Source organism: Sitophilus oryzae, unplaced genomic scaffold (genome assembly GCF_002938485.1).
Source record: "Sitophilus oryzae breed Bouriz unplaced genomic scaffold, Soryzae_2.0 scaffold_179_pilon_pilon, whole genome shotgun sequence".
Lineage (NCBI taxonomy): Eukaryota > Metazoa > Arthropoda > Insecta > Coleoptera > Curculionidae > Sitophilus > Sitophilus oryzae.
The window spans coordinates 3065562-3085187 of NW_022146501.1; the positions used below are offsets into that span (position 1 = coordinate 3065562).

The following is a 19626-nucleotide window of genomic DNA, read 5'->3' on the forward strand; positions in this document are numbered from 1 at the left end:
TTAATTATTTTCTACGAATATACAGGGTGTTTCAGGGAAAAACACGAATGATAACGATTTTTTTTTCAACATACCATATTTATTTAAGAAATACAAACTTTTTCTTTTGATATAAATAACACAAACACTTTTCGAGACACCCGGTATATGCATTTATATATTTATCGATGTTTTGTGTTAAAAATGTTTTAATTGTTAAATTATATACGATATAAGTACCTTATTTATTTATTTGTAATGTGTGTAACGCATTATTATAATTGACTTTTTTATATTTTGTACATTTTTCTAAAATAAACTTTGTGTTGTAAATTATAATAATATGCTGTGTTTTATTTTTATTATTTCTTAAGAATATATGGGCGTAAATTTCTTTAACCCATATTTTATAATCGATAATAACAATGTTATTAATAAGAAAAAAATCCCAGCGATTTTCAAACTGGTTTGATATGTAGCTCTAAGCAAAACAATAAAAAATCGCATTTTAAAAATTGCAATTAGGGGTTTACCGCCTTGCTAAAATACGGTAAACCGAATATAATTTTAGTTCATGTTATTAAAAAGTTATTAACAAATAACAGTGGCATATTTTATAAAAATTGGAAGCCTCTATTTAGTTGAAAACAACAAAACGTGATTTAAAACGTAATAAAAACTTTTAACAAGTGAAACAATAATTAAATTAGTGCATTCGGCAAACTTGGCGATATGAGTCTAAGTGTAATTCTAGGATTCAATTAACCAAGGCGAATTTCTTTAACAAAACTGGCTCCTGGGGATTTATATTCTTCAGTTGTGCTCGTTTAGTTGAAACGAAAGGTCGAAAAAAGCAACGAATATAAACATGGGTATGTGCAAAACACCTAGATTGCTTAATTCGTTTCAATTTATTTCATTATACTTTAATTCTAGCGAAAGTTTGCATGATTATCTTGGTTCTTTTGGTAGCTACAAGCGTTGTTATGGGTCTCGACAGTAAGTATTTAATTTATTATTTTAAGGGAGAAATATGTAAAGAGTTTGCGATCTCACAATGATAAACTTTTTTTTATATTTGTCTAGTAGTTCAGGAGCTGGGAGTAAAATGAAATGCCTGATAAGTTACCAGAGATTTGATGCTGAAATTATAAGTAAATATAAAACCCCTCGTCTGCCGAGTCTTCGTGTTTACCGTTGCGTTATACAGGTTGTCCCATTTTAGTTGAAATCATACAGTATCTCCGTTATCAGTGAAGATAGGAAAATGCGATTTGCACAAACCTGTTCCACTTTTTTGTCAAACGGAAGATGCTGTAAACAAAATTTTCATAGCCCTTTTTTTTTGGTACACCCCCCGTATCTCTGTTATTTTTAAAGGTATCGAGAAGGTGAAAACTGTTTCTTGTAGACCTTTTAACGTAGAATACAGTGGCGTAGTCTGTTTTTCTACGAAAAAATAAAAATTTTGAAAATATGAACTGAAGTTATGTTTACCTAAATAGAACATCCTGTATTTTTAAAAATAATTTGATCAGGCTTGATATGCGTTTCTCAAAAATATGTCCATCCCAAAGATGTCAGTCAACATTGTCCGTCAATTAATTGGTTCAAAGTTATATGATACCTTAGAAAAACTTGCTATCTACAAAATAAAATAATTATTTTGTGTAAACACTGCTGGCGTTAATCCAACAGAGACCAACTTTCGGGAAGTATATCTCTTCCCGTCGTCGGAAGCAAAAAACACAAAGAACAAAGAAAAAACTATTTAAACCCACATAGCAATGAAAGCATATTCATATCTATAGCATATACCTAGCATGTGCGTGAACTTATATCCTTATACTTATATTCTGAGCATGTTCCAAGAATAAATGGACATGTGCCACCTATATTCTTTAAAGTATATTCTTCTGCATATATTCTTATCATATGCTAAGAATATTTAGCTATATACTTCAATATACTTTGCTGGATATGTACAACAACTCGGTCCTCCTGCTCAAAACATCGCATATTTTGGCTATTTTATCCGAAAAATAGGCGATTGTGTAGGCGATATTCTGAAATTCAACCATGGTTCCAAACCGTGCGCGTCTTCAGCGGAGTTCAGCGCCTTCTGGCCGCGGCTCTTCGAAGCTGCAACACGACTAATACGAAACAGTGTTGCCAATTTAGTATAATTATTGTAGATTTACTACGTTTTGGATATGTTTACGTTAATTTTTGTATATTTTAGTTAATGGAACATGGGTTTTTGTTTTATTTTTAAAAATTATCTAGTACGTTTTTATGAAATAAAGTACATTTCATAGGTAATGATCTTGTTTAGTAAGTTAGATAAAATAATTCTGGCAACGCTGTCTACCGACTCGCCGCCGTCGCCGCCAATGCCGCCTATGTTCACAGAATATGCTATATGTATAAAAACAAGAATATTCTCTGCATATTTTAAAATATTCTTAGAACATTCTTAAGCCAAGTGCATAGCACATACTACTTGCGGCCAAAAAGTTATGCTGAGCACACATGCTCAGAACATATTTCCAATATCCTTATACCAAAAATGTTTATTCTGAGCACCTGCTAAGTATATTATTTTGCTATGTGGGAAGTATCTAAATACAACTATATTCAAGAACCCTTTAGGTTTTTCAACAGATACGTAGTCTAACAGCAATTTTCTTTGGAAGATACCTATTTCCTACTTTCACATACAAAAAATATTGAATTGTATCTTTCGGAGACTAATGTTCATACAGAATACAGAAAGGATATTTACAGTGCTTCTATTCTGTGGCTTATATGGCTTATAGGCAACGCAAGTTGTAGTGAAGTACAGAAAAGGCACAATTATCTCTATACTCTTTAGCCGAGGCAAACCTGGCTATTTATTGTTACCATTCAGGATGCTTTCCATACCTGTGTGCCATTGTTTCTTTGGTGTGTACGGGCCTTTAATGGGTATCGTACAAGAGATGCGCAAACAAATTGCGCAGATTTGCTCTTATGCAACTCTATAATACGTGACGAGATCGCAAACTTTTCAGACTACCCTTATATATGTATGTAAATAAAACTATTACAATATTTCTCTAATTAGATAACTGCCCATTATCAAGTAAGATGACCTCATGCTCTCCCAAATGCAAGGACGATTCCGAATGCTTTGGTAGAAAATGCTGTCCAAACGTTTGCAATGCTAAATCCTGCGTACCCGAGCATTTACGCGATTCCAACAAATCTGACGGCTATAAAAATCAAAACGCCAGTAATAAAATTGAAAAAAGCTGATTTTAGTTAATTTTAAAAAACGTTTTTTTTACAGAATCTGCTACAGGAAGCTACTGTGGTAATGTGAAATGTAATGCATATGAAAAATGCGAAATTGACAAATCTACCAAGAGACAACGCTGTATGAGACAATAAACAAATAGATTTTAGAGATAAAATAGATATTTTATTTAACAAAAAAGGAAATTTTATTGTGTGGTTATTCACAATGTATCACAATATATTTTTGGAAAATAAAATTATGTAAAATTATACCCATACAAAGCATTTAATTTCTTACAAGCTGTATCGCTTCTTGTAAGATCATCCATAAAATAATTCACACTAATCTATTAAATAATAATATAAATCAGTCACTTAAAATGAAAGTTAAACAATAAATTGTACAATAATTAATTATGTTGTTAATTTGGAGCCTAAAGCTTTCGAGTTTTTTTCAAGCTTTCTCTGATTCTGTTCCCAAACGCGACGCTCCCTGTCTAGTCTTTTCTGTTCTCTTAAAATTTTCTGTGCCTCTTGATCTAATAACTGCTCACCACCCCAACCACTATTTTCATCCCATTCACGTAATTCTGCTGTAGGCTAAAATAAAAACATCAGGGTTATAAGCATTTTGTTTAAAAACAAGTGTTCTAAACGTGTTTATGGGTGTTTTTTAGTAAAAAAAAATAAGTAAAACATGGTACTTAAATCACTTAAACCTATTATTCTGTGCTACAACTACAGAATTACCATTAAGTTCTCTAAAAATACTTATACAAGGTTACTACTTAATTCTGAATGACATCTAACACTATGTAGTTTAAAATAGAGTTTATAACAATCGTTTTAAACCTAATTCTGACTTTGGAGTTAAAACGGTGTTTAAATCTGTTCTGGAACTGTTTTAAACCATAGAAAATGCATGCTTTGTTTAAAAATTAATAGAACATGTATATTTTCAACCCTGTAAAAAATTTGTTTTTTGAAAAAACACTAAAAATACAAAATTTACCAAAATAGTGGCGGTGTCTTCCCTAGCAGCCAGTCTACTATTTACATTCCTCGAACTAGGATCGTTTTTATTTCTAATAAGCACTTTAGCTTGCCTGGTTATTTTTGGAGTCATATCTTCAAAAAAGTTTAGGTCTTGTTCCTCACTTTCTTCTGGTTCTTGATTGTGACTCTTTACCGTTTGCTCGCGATAGAGATCAATGTAATCTTGTATAGTCTTTGGTTTGTTGCTTTCACCATTATCTTTGCCCCAATCTGACCAATCTTGAAGATCGTTCGACGATTCTGTGCCGGACACGACGTGAGTTAACGGTACACTTTCCGAATAGCTTCGTTTTCGTTTACGGATACAACATAGGGCTCTTCTGAGAATATTTATAAAAAATAAGACAAATCCTTTGAGCTTCGAAAACAACCAAGTTAAAATCATTGTAGTTAGTAAATTCACAATCAGCCCATAAATCTCATGATCAAAACTGTAGGTTAAATTATTGTTTAAAATTAAATCGCATGAAAACAAACATTAATTTTCATCACAATTTCGGTCAACGAAATTTGCGGTTATGTTGGTTTTGGTTATGTGTCTTGTCTTGTCAAAATATCCATAGATCTTTGAGATTATCGGCAAGGATGGATCTAAAACAACCCTGAAAGTGGAAAATATTCTACATTCAATTTTTTGTCCACGCCCAACCCTGAAAGATCATATACTTTTCTTTTTTTTTATCTATAGCTATAATGAATTAATAATCTAGGGAGGTTTTCGAATTTTAATTTTTAACCTAGAATATTTTTTTATTCCAAAAATTACCAAGATATTTTAATATAACAAATATAACAAATAAATAAATTCAATTTTAATAATGTTTTCTAAAAAGTTGTTAAGCCTACACAGTCCACTTGTAGTTATTCAAAGAAATGTGGGGAAAAAGAAATATAACTGGTTTAATGAAGGAATCCAATATCCTGGTTTTAAATATTATCCTAGGTAAGATCTGTAATTTAAACAATTGTGCAAAATAATATTCCTTTTTTTTGCAGACATAAGGACTTTGAAGATCCGCCATATGAACCAACAAAATTATTTAGAGTTAAAAGAATAGCCCCTCTGAAAGGTTTATCACATTTAGAGAAAGAACTTTTGAAAAGCTTTAGCTTAGATGGTGAAAAAGTAAGTTATATAATACATTAATATACCTGTGCCCTTTTTATTTATAATCTACTGTTGCAGAATAATTGTTTTAATGTTGTTAAAAATATTCCCGAAAATAATGGACGATTGTGGAAAATTAAACACTTAATTGAAATTGTACCAATTACTTTTCCTGATGGGTTTCCCGCAGCAGATGATCGCACATGCTTACATGAAAATGGTGAACTACGAATAGTTAAGAAGTTAAATACAGTCGAAAAGCAACTAGAGCTTACTGAAAACTTTTCTAAATTACCTGAAAGAATGGATGGAGATACAATTAGAAGAAGTCTGAGGAAAAAATGGTTAAATGGCTTTGAAACTGTACAATAAATTTATTTAGGCATAATTAATAAATTAGATAATTGATTTTATTTTAATTCTTTATTCTCTGTAATATCTGCCCCAATTTTTTTTTATTTAAAGGCCTAAGCTACTAGGACTATCCGGCCTGACAATAAAGCACCACCAGCACGGATGGTATGTAATCTGAAATTGTCATTAAACATATATTTACCTCATTTACTTTACACAGACATACGGTTCATCCTTGAAAAATATATTTATTCCATGGATATCTTAAAAAATGCATATCTGTGGTTCACAGAAGGACTCTGTAATAACGATTTTCCAACATTGAGGCATAGATGGCAGCACCAAAATATTATACAGGGAGCGTTTATTTTGATTCTGTCATCTGTCAAAGCTCTTTTTGAAGTGAAATCAAAATTTGTAGGTATGTTTATGGAGATTATTTATTTTTCAATAAATATTGAATTCATCTTTAAGAAATATTTCAATTTTATGGTTTAGGAGAAATTCTAATACTATTACTCGTATTTTTTCGTCAATATTTAAAGCCGGCCACACCGAAAAATACATTTTTTTACAAATTTGTATTGACAGTTGTTACATTTTTTCAGGTCTCCGCCATGGGAGCTTACAAATATATCCAAGAACTTTATAGGAAAAAACAAAGTGATGTGCTCCGCTTTTTGTTAAGAGTTCGAGTATGGCAATATCGCCAGCTTACTAAACTCCACAGAGCTCCGAGACCAAGTCGTCCTGACAAAGCTCGCAGACTAGGATACAAGGCGAAACAAGGTACTTTGATTAACATTTTCTATAATGTGGTGAGCACCATCGATCAGTTTTCAACTTTTACTATAGTTGTTTAACTTTTGCAATGGTGCTAAATAATTATTTGCATTGGCCAGCATGTTTTTAATTCATTATGTTAAAAACTATCTAGAACTCTGCAACATTCTTGTTACTCCAACAAATAAAGTATGAAAATTCATGTAATATATTTTGTAGGTTTCGTTATATTCCGTATTCGCGTACGTCGTGGTGGACGTAAACGCCCAGTACCCAAAGGTGCAACTTACGGCAAACCAAAAAGCCATGGAGTTAACGAATTGAAACCCGTACGTAAACTCCAATCGATCGCCGAAGAACGTGTAGGAAGACGTTGTGGCGGTTTGAGAGTATTGAACTCCTACTGGGTTGGCCAAGATTCTACATATAAATATTATGAAATTATTTTAGTTGACCCATCACACAGCGTAAGTTAACAATAAAATATAACAAATTACAATGTTTGAGTGCATTTATTTGCTTTATACAGGCTATCAGAAATGATCCTAAGGTGAACTGGATTGTGAATGCTGTACATAAACATCGTGAACTTCGGGGAAAGACATCTGTAGGCAAGTCATCACGTGGTCTTGGCAAGGGACACAGATTCTCGCAAACGAAAGGTGGTTCCAGAAGAGCCGCTTGGCTCAGGAGGAACTCACTCCAGTTGCGCAGAAAGCGTTAAATTATATATTTTTTATCTATATTGATTGTAAGAATAAAAAAATAAAAATTGAAAAAATGGTTATTTTAATAAGAACAAATAATTTTAACTTCAACAATTTTATTCTTAAAAATTTATAAAGTAAGTTCCTTGAGTTGTATAATTGAATATATTCTAATAAAACCGCTACAAAAAAGTTAAATATCTACAATATCATAATGGAGGCTTAAAATATCTTCTGCATTTCTCATTAAATACCTTAATTGATCTTTCTTTAATTAAGTCTTCAACTGATATTTCTACTTGTAACATCCTCAGCTAAAAAAAATAAATTTTATTTTCGGTCTATTTATTTATGACATAATACTTTAGTCTGTTCAGCCCTAAGGGATTTATTCAGCTGAATATCATCAGTCTTATTTTCTCTTTCAACCTTCAGTCTCTTTACGTTATTTGTCGTGTACGAAATGCAATTCCGTATAAGATTTTCCCTTTTCTCATGACCTTGGTTTATTTGATTAAATATGTCTTTGCAAGCGGCAGCCTCATCGGCATGAAAAGAGCCGGTACAAACTACGGAATTTATAGTATTTATTATAATATCATCACTTCTTCTCATTGTCTTTAGAGCCTCCTGTAAAAAATGTTTGGCAGGGGTGGTAGTGGAAAATCATGGAAAAATATTATATTTTACCTGAAATTCACTAAAATCGGCACATTCCATGATCGCTGCTGGCATGCCTTTTGATATCTAATTGTTTTTCATATAATTTGTTATTTTTTTGTATTAAAAATAAAAATTCATAACCATAACCTTACAAACTCTCTCTCTATCATAGATAAGGAAAGCATGTCTTTTTAATGATGAAGGCGACATCTTTCGAGAGCACTAAAAAGGTTAACATAATACAATTTTCGGATCTGAAATACTAAATCCTAATAATTAAAATAAAAATAAAAGACACTTGTTACTTTTTTAATGAATGTACAAAAAATCGAATGTATAAAATTTTATTCCTGTAATTTACAAATTTTTACACAAATGGCATAGCACAAATGGTTAAATAGGTGTAAAGTAAAAATCTATAAACCCATCCTTGATTTAAAAAATGAAGAAAGCTAAATTAAAAAATTAAAAATTACTTTTATAGAAAATTTAACTGTGAATAGATATTACACTACTATTTTTATTGTTTAACTCGTTTAACTATTTTAAAAGTTTGAAACTCTGAATATACTCCTAATCTACTAATGAAATAAAATCAGAACTGTCATTTTGCTAAATCAATAAATAAATAATTAAATTAATCCGTTCTCCGATCGCCATTTTCTTTCCAGTTCTTTCTGTAGTGGTGTCACGGAAAGATGGGTAACATTTTTAATATAAATACTATATATATTACGTTTTCTAAGGTAAATAATATACATAAATTCAGTCTTAAATATTCCTTTTATTATGCTGTATATTAAAGTACAGTTTTTGTTCGAATATATCCAATTATTCATGTCAGTTTTAACTAGATTTATTTGCATTGGTTTAACCAGCTCTTTAACTCCATTTACGTTATCATAATATTGTTTTCTTTGACTCGCTGATAACTTGTTGAGATTTTAAGAAACAACTTACACAACGTACTGTATTTTTGTTATCTATATTTAGATTTTTTGCTAGACTAGCAGGGAACACAGTTCAATATGTTAAAAGTTCTCTATCTCTACTTGTTTTATATGTAACATTTGGCCAAAGCATTGCATATTTTCGTTAACGACGCTCCAAAATAATCATCTGACTGAGTTATTTATCTAAGTTGGTATATATATTTTCAGATTCACACCATCTCTAAAGCATACTCATGAGAATAGAACCAGTGTGGAGATTGTAGACAGTTTTACAAGGATATTAATTGGCAATAACCAATTAATGATATTAGTGAGTATATCACACCAAATCTGCAACTTCAATTGTAAATTTACTTTAAAAATTTACCCATTTTGCCTGTTGGAAATATAATGGCAACTCAGGAAGACCGCTCATTGTCATCTGGAATGTCGTTGCCAAAATGGATGAAGAATAAAATGACAGATCGGTGAGTTTATATAAAAAAAACTTCTATTTGGGGCCAGAAAATTACTTAGTGCATGATTGTTACTAACAATTTGTAGTCATAAGTGCCTACTTTATTTCTAATAAATAAGAAGTGAGCATGCTATTCCTTTTTTTATGTAAGTAAGTACATTTTTTATGTATCTCATATTGCTTATTATAAATATTTCCTTTTTTATGTTGCTATGGCAACCAGATGTGTTTACACTGTAGGTAAATCATGAATTTTATAGATCTCTCATGCATAATCTATATCCACACTTATTATATTGGTATGTGTCATTGCATTAAATTGAAATTTGCTGAGTAGGTATTAAATTTTATTTGTTAATAAATTTCTAATGTGTTAATATTTTGTATGGAGAAATATATTTTTTATTGTAACATTTAAGTGAATGTCCTTGATTATTTTCTTTCTGTATTTTTTTTTTGTTTTAAGCATTTTTTGACGTAGAAACAGATCATCGCTGAAATTTAATTATTAATTTTATAATAAATGTCAGTGTTCAACAAAAAGTATTGCTCTTTCAAAAACCCGCTTGACTATAAAACTTTTTGATTATACTCTTATTGTCTTTTTTGTCTAAAAATTCTTACCCAATAAAATTTATTATTGTTTTCATTGTAACGGGATTCAGACAGAAATATGGATTCACATTTCAAAAGCTACTATGACGCCAGTTTTTTTTTGTTTTAATTGTATAGTATTTTTGTGTTAGGGCTATGTTTGTGTCAAAATTATACACAATTTTTGGACGTAAGATATTTTAAATTTCACTTTGTTCATCACTTTCAACCAAGTGCAATGAGATGTCATCAAGGTCTTTGTCCCAACTTTCTTCAGGCACTGACCTTAGCTTTTTTACTGTTTTAAGCTTGTAATATTTATGGTTTGTCTTTGTTTAGTTATGCCTAAAAATTCCTACTAATGTGTCATTGACCTGACCGAAATTAAATGGAATATTAACTTTTTATTGAACTTTACATAAAAATATAGCAAACTTGAATATAAAGTTATTTATTATAAAATTAGAAATTATACAGAAATTTTTAACTAGTTATACAGGTAAACAAATAAATTTAATATTTGTTTGCACGTTAAATCCAGATACAAATGCAGTAGACACTTGTCAGCATTTTCAACTACAAAAATAATTGTTATAGTTTTATAAAAGCGATAGTTTTCTGAATTTTTTCTCGATACACCCTGTATATAAATGACCTGTAGGTCGTGTGCTTGTTAAGAATGTAAACAATCTATATGGAAGGCAAATAGGAAAATGTAAAAAGTCTATATTTGTTGTTACTCTGAGGGTGTTGATATTTTAACAAAAAGTAAACCAATTTTCAATTTAAATACCAACTTTGTTCTATGAGTGTGTAAATAATTTGATAAGCTTAAATTTTAAATCAATATTTACTGAAAAATATTCCACCATATGTTGGAATGGAATACATTTTTTTTCTTATAAATTTGAGAATCAAAAGGTCAAAGATATGCTATACTGCATCAAGGACCACACGCTTTTTGCTGTAGTTAGCCAGAATAGCCAGACACAAATTTTTGGCAACTTGTTCTATGATAACCTTGATTCTTTTTATGAATCTGGCAAATATTTTATATACATTTATTCCAATAAACTTGACTATATATGTATTTTTGATTTTGCAAGCATATAGAACATGTTGCTGTTTTATTTTTATAGTTGCAGAAATTACTAACAATCCATGGGTATCTTTATTTGAAAATTTTATTGATACCCTATATTTTTTGCTGATGTTGACTATTCTGTTACACCATAAAGCTCATTCATTTATCTTTAAATAAGCATAAGGTATCTTAGTACCTCAAGAAATTTTTAAAACATTTCATATTCGTATTTTATATTGGTCCTAGACCCAAGAAATAGGTAACCAAATTCAGACAATATGATCTTTGTATATTCATCCTCGAACAATGCCTACTAGGTATATTTTTGTGAAAAGTCTACCTGCCCTAAGGCCCTAAGAGGTCAGAAGAAATGTCATTTCTTCTAGACACTTTTTTCTTCAGGTTCTCACCACATTTCTAGAATAATTTAAAATATATTGAACCCTAAAGTCCGTCTACCGTCTGCGTTTACTGGGGTACCATCGAAAAAAAAACGTGTCACGGTAACTTTAGAAATGGCAATGATTGATAATTAGTATCTTATTTAGGTCATTCTTTATGTCTTTTATTATAAACTGGTCAAAAAGATTATATTAAGTGTTTATTTTTCATTCAAAATAATTATAATAATAAACGATTGTTAACGTTTATTATAGTGTAGTTTCGAATGTTTCCATTCAATGGCATGCTTACAGTTTAATGTATTCTTAAATACTATTTAGATTACTTCGCATAAACAATCGCATTTACACGATGGACTTTAGCTTAATATCCAATTTAGACTAATAAATGGGTGACCTTGTCACGAGACATCTGCATTATTCCTGGTCATAAAAAACGCATTTACATAGCTGACTACAGGCCAAATAGCGACACCAACACGCTTTTTTAATTCGATATAAAATAAAAACTGGATTGAACCGGATTGAAGAGAATAAAAGTCGAACAGACGGCTGTGATATTATAATATGCTTGGTTTCATCATTATAAATAAATTACGGGACCATTCATTTATAAAGGTCCGTCTACACATACGGTTTTACCTGTCAGTCTTACCTGAGCAGTCAAAACGTATCAAGCAATGTTAACGGGAAATCTTTGTAATCATATAGTTCCTAAACGTGTCACTATGGCAAACAAATTGATAAGCAAAACATTTGATTTAAAGCTAAGAAAAGCATTATAATAAACTTGACTGTACCTGGGTACCAATATTCTCTGATTTTGTGCTAGGAAGTAAATTTTCATGCATATTTTCATCGATAGGTTTGTAACTTCTGAATAACGCTCTAGGTAAAGCATTTAGCTCATTTGGTAGCTCAGAATTAGAATTATTAGAGTTAAACAACTCGCATTTTTATTGGAGGACATCGTCATATTTATTTCAAACCAATAATCAACGAGAATATTCGTATAATTGAACAAAATTACTGTAAACCACTATAAATACGAATTGTTGGTTAGGTTCAAAATTTTTTCTCTTCTCAAATAAATTCAAGCATTGACATTATTATGTATTTGCATAAAAGTGTGTATTTTGGGTGGTATTCCACAAAATTTGCAGGCAGTTGAGGAAACAGAAAATGTACAGATTACAGACAACAGCTGTATGTTGATCAAGCTAACTTCTGTGTTCTTCAATTTATCTAGTTAAATTCTAAAATCTAGTTAGTTCCTTCCAAATTTTTACTGTATAATTTCTACCGACATTTTGTTCTGAAGCAAGTACTTCTTTGCACTTTGAACGTTAGATGGTACTAATTTTATTCTCAACTTAAGACAGTCATGACTATTTGCCACAGAAGCCAATGACTGAGATGACAATCGATCATATAATATTCAAATTTACTTAATTTTAAATTTTATCCTAGTACAGAATCTGTATTGGAGAAAGATACTTCATTTAGTCAATTCGTCAATTATTCTCACCTTTTTAATGCACCTTTGCTGGAAATATATTAGTCCTCAAGGCGAACAATAAAATCTTTGTCCGTTCCAAACCGTATAAGTTCTATATTCTCCGGTGGAACTTGGCAACAGGCCACGAACCGTTTAAAAGGTCAACAGACATGTGATTTCCTCGTCGATGTTTATTTCATTGAATTCCCTATCATAAAATTAACACAAAGCTGAACGTTCTGAAAATAACAATGAAAAAAGAATGCACTGTGTCAAAATTAACAATGTAATTAACATTAAAGAACCATAAGTATTTTCTAGATAATGTTTTTGTTTGTGGTAGATACAAATAATTCAAAATTCTATTCAAAATTGAACTTAACATTTTTTTCCAGCTTATTCAACCATTTCCAATTATGAGGGGTAGCCTCCCTCACATATTTAGATAGTCTTTGTAGTTGGACTCATTGTTGTCTATTGTTGGCTATACGAACCCAAGTTATCCCTTAGGTTTGGTCTTCTTCTAGGTCTCTTAAGAATCTATTACGCTGTACTGTTCGGGTCGCTCTCAGGGGTCGGGTAAAGCGGGTGTGTGGCCGAAGGAAATATATATTTTATTTCAGAAATCTGCCTAAGGCTTAGCCCGATCCTGTCGTGTTAAGCCACACCCAAAATTCCAAACACGTTCTTTCATTAAGACTTGATTAAGGTTTGCAGAGCTTCAGCATTTGCCATAAAATAGCGAGTAATTTGTTACAAATCTATATAAATTATATATCACTGTAATCACAAATCACAATCTATTTCCGTATTGTAACGGAATTTTAAATTATGTCTTTATTTTCGAGAAAATTTATTCCAAACATAAGGAATATTTTGTTGATGTTTGACCATCAAAATCTTAAAAATAAAGAAGTTGTCTAAAAATGTGCTACAATATGGATATAGTATAATTCTTTATCTTTAATTTCCTTCTTCATTGGTGTAAAAATACCTAGTTAGTTTTGCATAAAACATTAAATGCCGAACGCTTATTTTGCTACTTTTTCGGAGTAGTGAAATGGACTCTAATTCCTCGTGGGTACCATTTTGTAATTTTTGTGGTCCATCTGTTGTCGGACCTTCTTGCCAGGTGTCCTGCACATTGCCATTTGAAGGATTTGATTCTGTAGATAACCGTCTATTACCTTGGTTTTTATTTTACATATACCGATTATTATTATGTATTACTAATCAATATTTAAAGTGTTATATACGTTTTTTATTGTTAATTGATCTGGTGATCAGTTTTTCTTGTAATTTTGTCCTATTTACACTTCTAACAAATGTTTATTAATCTTATCTTAACCACAAGCTAATTTTCGGTGGTATGTATGTACCAATAAATTGAGCAAATATTGACGCCTCCAGCGAACTACATCTGCAACAGTTGACCCACGTTGGTAAATACTTTACTCTGTTCATAATTAGTTGTAAATATTATGCATATTTCGTTAATTAGTACTTTAGACAACATCTTTACTCGTATTTCGTTAGTAAACATCCACATGTAACGCTTTAAAAATATTTATTCACGCGTCCTAACGTCATGTTGACGTCACCGATTCCATTCCATCTTATTAGTCGATGAAATTCTTGGCACGCGTTTCTTAAAACTAGTTTAGCGTGTTTTTTTGCGTTTTTTTTTCTCATTCCAAACATTTCAGTCTATATGGTATCGTTTTTCTTAACTAGACGTATATATCCAGTATAAAATTCTTGAATGATGGTTTACAGTCATCGAGTTATTACCTCAGGTAAGCGACTACAGTTTGAGAGAGATAAACAGCATCCTTACTCATATTTCGTTAGTAAACATCCACGTGTAACGCTTTAAAAATATTTATTCGCGCGTCCTAACGTCATGTTGACGTCACCGATACCATTCCATCTTATTGGTCGAGGAAATTCTTGGCACACGTAGTTTTAAACTAGTTTTGCGTGTTTTTTTTTGCGTTTTTTCTCAGTCCAAACCTTTCATTCGCTCTATCGCCTCGTTTTTCTTACAGAACATCCAGTATAAAATTCTCTAAGGGTCGATTTACAGTTAATCGACTTATTATTCTACCTCAGGTAAGCGGCTACAGGTTGTGGGAGGTCGGGCCTTTAGAATTCGACCAATGGCGTAGCTCGGGTGTGACGTTGAACCTGTGGCGTCATCGAGGCCTGCTAGATACTAAAGTCCGTTCTAGAACAAGCCGGAGATTTCGGAGTATTTAAGTTGAGCTTTCGGTAAGTGGGAGGTAGTTTGTGTTCTATCGAAGCGCAGAGAGTTTAGTTGCAATTTATTGATTGTTTTGTCGTATCTAGTTGTGGTTTGTTTTTGTTTATTAAGACTGATTTAATGATGGTTTGGTTTCCCCATTATTCTTCACTTACAAACAGGTGCGTTGTTATTTGATATTTCTTAAAATATTGTAGGGGTTATCAAAACATTGTTTTGTAAGCTCTTTTGTCCCTAGGTTTTGTCTCAAATCTCTTAAATTTATTAGGAATTATTTTTTTCGTATTTTCTTTTCTTTACTTTGTTAAAAAAAAATTTGATATTGTTAGATAATTTCTTTTACTTTTTATTTCTTTCAATTATTGAGTGAGGTGTTATTCTGTATTAAATTTGCATACAGTCTTAACTAGTGTTACTTATGCATTAACATTTTCTGATCTTTTAAAAAATCAATGACCTTTTAAAAGCTCATTTAAAAAAGTAATAGTATTTGATGTTTTTATAAGACACAAGATTATTTTGATTTATTTTAAATGTTTGTATAATTCAATTAATTTTGTTTTATATTTGTTTTTCCTTGTTTGAGATTTTTGAATTTTTTATTTAATATGTACTAATATTCTCTTAGGTGTTTTATCTGTTTTTGCATTCTGCGTTATTGTGTTAAATATATGCAAAAACTAATGATATTTGCTTATTTCTTAAAATATTTATGTACAATATGATAAAATATGTCTTCTGTGATGACAAACGACCCAAAAATTACCCCACATGATCATAAAACTTCTTGATCATATAGTACTTTCAAATTTGGTTGGCACAGGAAAAATTCTTCACCAAAAACTCTTAAATATATTTTTTTAGGTCATTTTATTCTAAATTTTGGCTTTCATTCATTTAAAGTAGTTCAAAACGATGTATATTTAGAATTTACACCTAGCTATTGCGTTCAATATATATGTACAAAATTATTTCGGTATTTTTTGTATCTAGATCATGGATTATTAGAACAAAATATCTTTTTTAAACCAAAATCAAGGATATTCGAACTTATTTCTACATTTCTAAAATTTCATTTGCATTGTCACTGTTCAGGTAAACAATTACGAGGAATATAACTATATCTTAATTATCTTGTTTACAAAAGAAAAGTATAATTTATTCTATTCCTAGAATTTTTCAGGTATTTTTCTGTGAAAATCAATAAATTTCAGGAAATGTTAACTAGGTGTAATATAATTTTATCTTGGACAATTGGACAATACGTCCATTTAAAATTTATTTATCTGTCAATACCCTTATAGGACTAAAAAATAGATATCAAAATAAAGAACAAATGTAATTAGTAAATAGGCAATTAGGATACCAAAAAATAACATTTTGCAAGAATAATATCAATTTGAAAACTCTAATTTTATTTGATATTACTGCTGTTTGCCATGATGCAACAAATACAGAATAAGATCGGGCAATGTCGAGTTGTATTTACGTAAGATAGTAACATTAATTTAAAGCTGTTCAACCATGACAAGAAATAATTTAAACAATTATTTTAACGATGTACTTAAACAGCCGTTAAACGGTAGCCTACTAAAATGCCGTTAATAGATATTGTGACGTCGTTCATGTTGGCGGAAAGTAATGCCTAACCTTAAGCATTTTGCAAGAGCACCTGTGGATCAGTGGCTGATTCAAATCTCACGCCGACCAAGACTTTTTTATATTTTTTTTGCTTATAGCGTGATCTTATTGCATTGCTTTCACTCTTTTTGATTGGAATGGTTTAGTTATTTGGCGGGTTGGTTAGCGTGGTTATTTGGAGGGTGTTAATTCATTGGTTAGTTGGTTATTTGGTGGGGTTGGTTGATTTTTACTAATTTGTATTTGTTTTTTATATTTTTTATCAGTGTCGAGGTTAGTTGCGTTGGTTAAGTTGGTTATTTGGAGGGGTGGATAGTGTTGGTTAGTCCTTATAAAATTCCTATATTTCATAAAGCCGTCAAGTGCGTCACATCAACGACGTCATACCTATTAACGGCATTTTAGTAAGCTACCGTTTAACGGCAGTTTAAGTACAGCCTTATTTTAAATGGGTGGTAAATCTCTTTTTCGTGTCTGTGGCCAGAAAACTAATATTTTTTGTGTTAATTTTAATATTTTTAAATATATGTTATTCTATTTTGCATGCCCATAAAGGCCCATAGGTATACTTGTACCTTAAAATTTGTTAAGCCTAATCTCTATGAGATATTTGTATGTATTATTCTGCCTATAATACTGTAGATATTTATAATTGTAGTAGCAACCATTTTATATAAAATAAAGTATGCATACCTAAATAGATCTTGACAAATACCTAGATAACAGTGGTAAGGATTAAAATGTTAAAATTTTTATAATACTCATTCCGTGTAACTGATAAGAATAAAAAATTAATGTTAGAAACACTTGATGGGAAAAACCATATGTATAGTATCAACTAATAAAGATAAACATTACTAGAAACTGCGTGTGGCAATTTTTTAAATAACTTTTTTTTTAATTGTTTATCAAAGTTAGTATTCCGATTACATAGAGGTCAAACAAGTTAAAAGTAATGTTTACATATCGAAATACTTATCCGGACTTAGTAGTTCTGAGAAATGAATAAATTTAACTATATACAGTAGAAAAAATCAATAATTTTAAGATACAAAGTGCAATTGAGAAATGCATCTAGAAAATGTGTTCCCGCTCTTGTTTTCTGAAGTGACATTTATGTAAACAAAAATAAAATAAACAAATTATCATTCAGTGTATCTAGTCGTTAATAAGTCTGGGAATACTCAAAAGATAAAATATAGAACTTTCCTAGAATTTTATCTGGCTGTTGTAATAATGTAATAAATTTATCGTTTAAAATTTACGACCCAGGCTAACGCGTCACTTTTTTTTAATTGTTTCTATGTTTTGACGCAAATGCATAATAACATTAGAGCTTGTTATCGGTAGTAATGAAGTGTTTAAAATTTAAAAAACGGTAAGCATTTTTTAACTTTTGCCATTCATTACAAGATTATGGAAATTTTACCACAAAAAAAATATTGAAATGAAAATTTCTTGGAATTCAAAGACTACTAGAAATTACTTTAAGGAAACAATATACTCACATAAAAGGGATAATTTTTCACAATTCAACAGTCTCCCAATACAATAATTCACCTGCGAGTTAAAATAACAGACAAAACAGAACTGTCTGTTATGATAGCATAGATTATAATATTATACAATATGATCGAAAAAAAATGGCGTCAGAGATGGCTATGAAATGAATTATCGATCGTCATTTCCAAGCCAAACGGACGCCGTTTTCTTTCGGTATTTGAGTTTTAGTATTGTCCTTGATAACGAAGACTCAGAGCTATCCAAAACGTTATAGTTGTATAAATCAAAAAACAAAAACAATAAGTGTTTGACAGAATAGTTTTATTTCAAATGAATTCCGTCATTAAACAAACATTTTTCTTATTGTTACAGATTCGATTTGGATCAGAGCAACTTGTCACCGACCGATGACAGTTTCATGTACTACTACCGATATCCATCGAGCAAAACGGACCCTGAAGCTATGAAAGACGCCACAGCTGTCCAGGGGACGCTGTCTCAAGTCACATTGCCCTACGCCTCGGACAACCCTTCCATCTCGAAAGTACGGCCCAAAGGCACTGACGACGGTTTTAAAAGTGAAACGGCCCAAGTGGGCACTTCCATATTGCGCGTAGCCAACCAGATCGTCTCAGGAAGGGTCCCCACAGAAAAGACACCCGAACCAGCCGAAGAGTGCGAACAGTTACTTGCCAAATTTGACCCCTACCGCAGAAGAGGTAGTAAATCCTTGCCAGCTTCTCCCCTAACCTCCCCCAAAGCAAAGAGGAAGATGAACAGGTACTTTACGAGTCCCTATGTTGAAAGTGACAAGTCCAAAGGCTGGATACTATCGGGATTGCTCGCCAAAAGGGAAATTTCCCACTCTATGGGTTTCATAGGGGAAGAAAAGAAGGAGGAACTGGATAGAGCCTCTTCGACTGTCAGTGTGGACGAAGTTTCCAAGTCAAAGAACCAAGTGTTCAAGGCCAAGCCTTCTGAACTGAGAGAGATGAATTTCTGGTCGCCTACGTCTATGTAGGAAGGCGCTGGTACACGAATACCTGATTTTTTGGAATAACTAATTTATTTTTTATTGTTTTCTTGACTAGACGTTAAAAAATAATGTTAATGTGATCTACCGATGATATGTATCTTTTTTCTTATATATGTATACAGTATTAAGAAGTGAGGAGGCGTGTGAATGCGAGTTTGGAGCGAATGGGCAATGTATGTTCAATAAATTATAGTTTTCACCTGCATTAGTGTTTCATTTTGTATTATAGTTTGGGGGCGCCCTATATTCTTATTATTTCGATACAGT

At 31.3% G+C, this 19626-nt stretch overlaps 6 protein-coding genes across 13 annotated transcripts; 4 read left to right on the plus strand and 2 right to left on the minus strand.

The window, feature by feature from the left end:
- Positions 1 to 686: 686 nt before the first annotated feature.
- Positions 687 to 3530, plus strand: LOC115882813 (WAP, Kazal, immunoglobulin, Kunitz and NTR domain-containing protein 2). The gene is made up of 4 exons (XM_030901061.1): positions 687 to 851; positions 916 to 978; positions 3086 to 3253; positions 3311 to 3530. The coding sequence occupies exons 1-4, from the start codon at positions 848 to 850 to the stop codon at positions 3409 to 3411; spliced, it is 336 nt and encodes a 111-aa protein (XP_030756921.1). The 5' UTR covers positions 687 to 847; the 3' UTR covers positions 3412 to 3530.
- On the minus strand, positions 3421 to 4860 carry LOC115882812 (receptor-binding cancer antigen expressed on SiSo cells). The gene is made up of 2 exons (XM_030901060.1): positions 4271 to 4860; positions 3421 to 3858 (listed from the first exon to the last, which is right to left on the minus strand). Exons 1-2 carry the CDS (start codon positions 4697 to 4699, stop codon positions 3673 to 3675), a joined length of 615 nt encoding a protein of 204 aa, XP_030756920.1. The 5' UTR covers positions 4700 to 4860; the 3' UTR covers positions 3421 to 3672.
- Positions 4861 to 5042: 182 nt separating this feature from the next.
- Positions 5043 to 5835, plus strand: LOC115882753 (39S ribosomal protein L30, mitochondrial). The gene is made up of 3 exons (XM_030900991.1): positions 5043 to 5257; positions 5311 to 5440; positions 5501 to 5835. Exons 1-3 carry the CDS (start codon positions 5133 to 5135, stop codon positions 5792 to 5794), a joined length of 549 nt encoding a protein of 182 aa, XP_030756851.1. The 5' UTR covers positions 5043 to 5132; the 3' UTR covers positions 5795 to 5835.
- A 284-nt stretch (positions 5836 to 6119) lies between these two features.
- Positions 6120 to 7340, plus strand: LOC115882769 (60S ribosomal protein L15). Its single transcript, XM_030901010.1, has 4 exons — positions 6120 to 6197; positions 6385 to 6565; positions 6779 to 7026; positions 7089 to 7340. Exons 2-4 carry the CDS (start codon positions 6394 to 6396, stop codon positions 7281 to 7283), a joined length of 615 nt encoding a protein of 204 aa, XP_030756870.1. The 5' UTR covers positions 6120 to 6197; positions 6385 to 6393; the 3' UTR covers positions 7284 to 7340.
- Positions 7341 to 7357: 17 nt separating this feature from the next.
- On the minus strand, positions 7358 to 8117 carry LOC115882770 (coiled-coil domain-containing protein 58). The gene is made up of 3 exons (XM_030901011.1): positions 7957 to 8117; positions 7630 to 7896; positions 7358 to 7580 (listed from the first exon to the last, which is right to left on the minus strand). Exons 1-3 carry the CDS (start codon positions 7999 to 8001, stop codon positions 7476 to 7478), a joined length of 417 nt encoding a protein of 138 aa, XP_030756871.1. The 5' UTR covers positions 8002 to 8117; the 3' UTR covers positions 7358 to 7475.
- A 308-nt stretch (positions 8118 to 8425) lies between these two features.
- Positions 8426 to 19562, plus strand: LOC115882683. 8 transcript variants are annotated; one of them, XM_030900876.1, is made up of 4 exons: positions 8449 to 8675; positions 9090 to 9192; positions 9285 to 9349; positions 18696 to 19562. In XM_030900876.1, exons 2-4 carry the CDS (start codon positions 9184 to 9186, stop codon positions 19342 to 19344), a joined length of 723 nt encoding a protein of 240 aa, XP_030756736.1. In that variant the 5' UTR covers positions 8449 to 8675; positions 9090 to 9183; the 3' UTR covers positions 19345 to 19562. The 8 variants fall into 8 exon arrangements, with proteins under 8 accessions (XP_030756735.1, XP_030756736.1, XP_030756737.1 ...); XM_030900875.1 differs by having other exon boundaries at positions 8426 to 8675; positions 9090 to 9349; XM_030900877.1 differs by lacking the exon at positions 8449 to 8675 and having other exon boundaries at positions 8949 to 9192.
- The last annotated feature ends 64 nt before the right edge of the window (positions 19563 to 19626 follow it).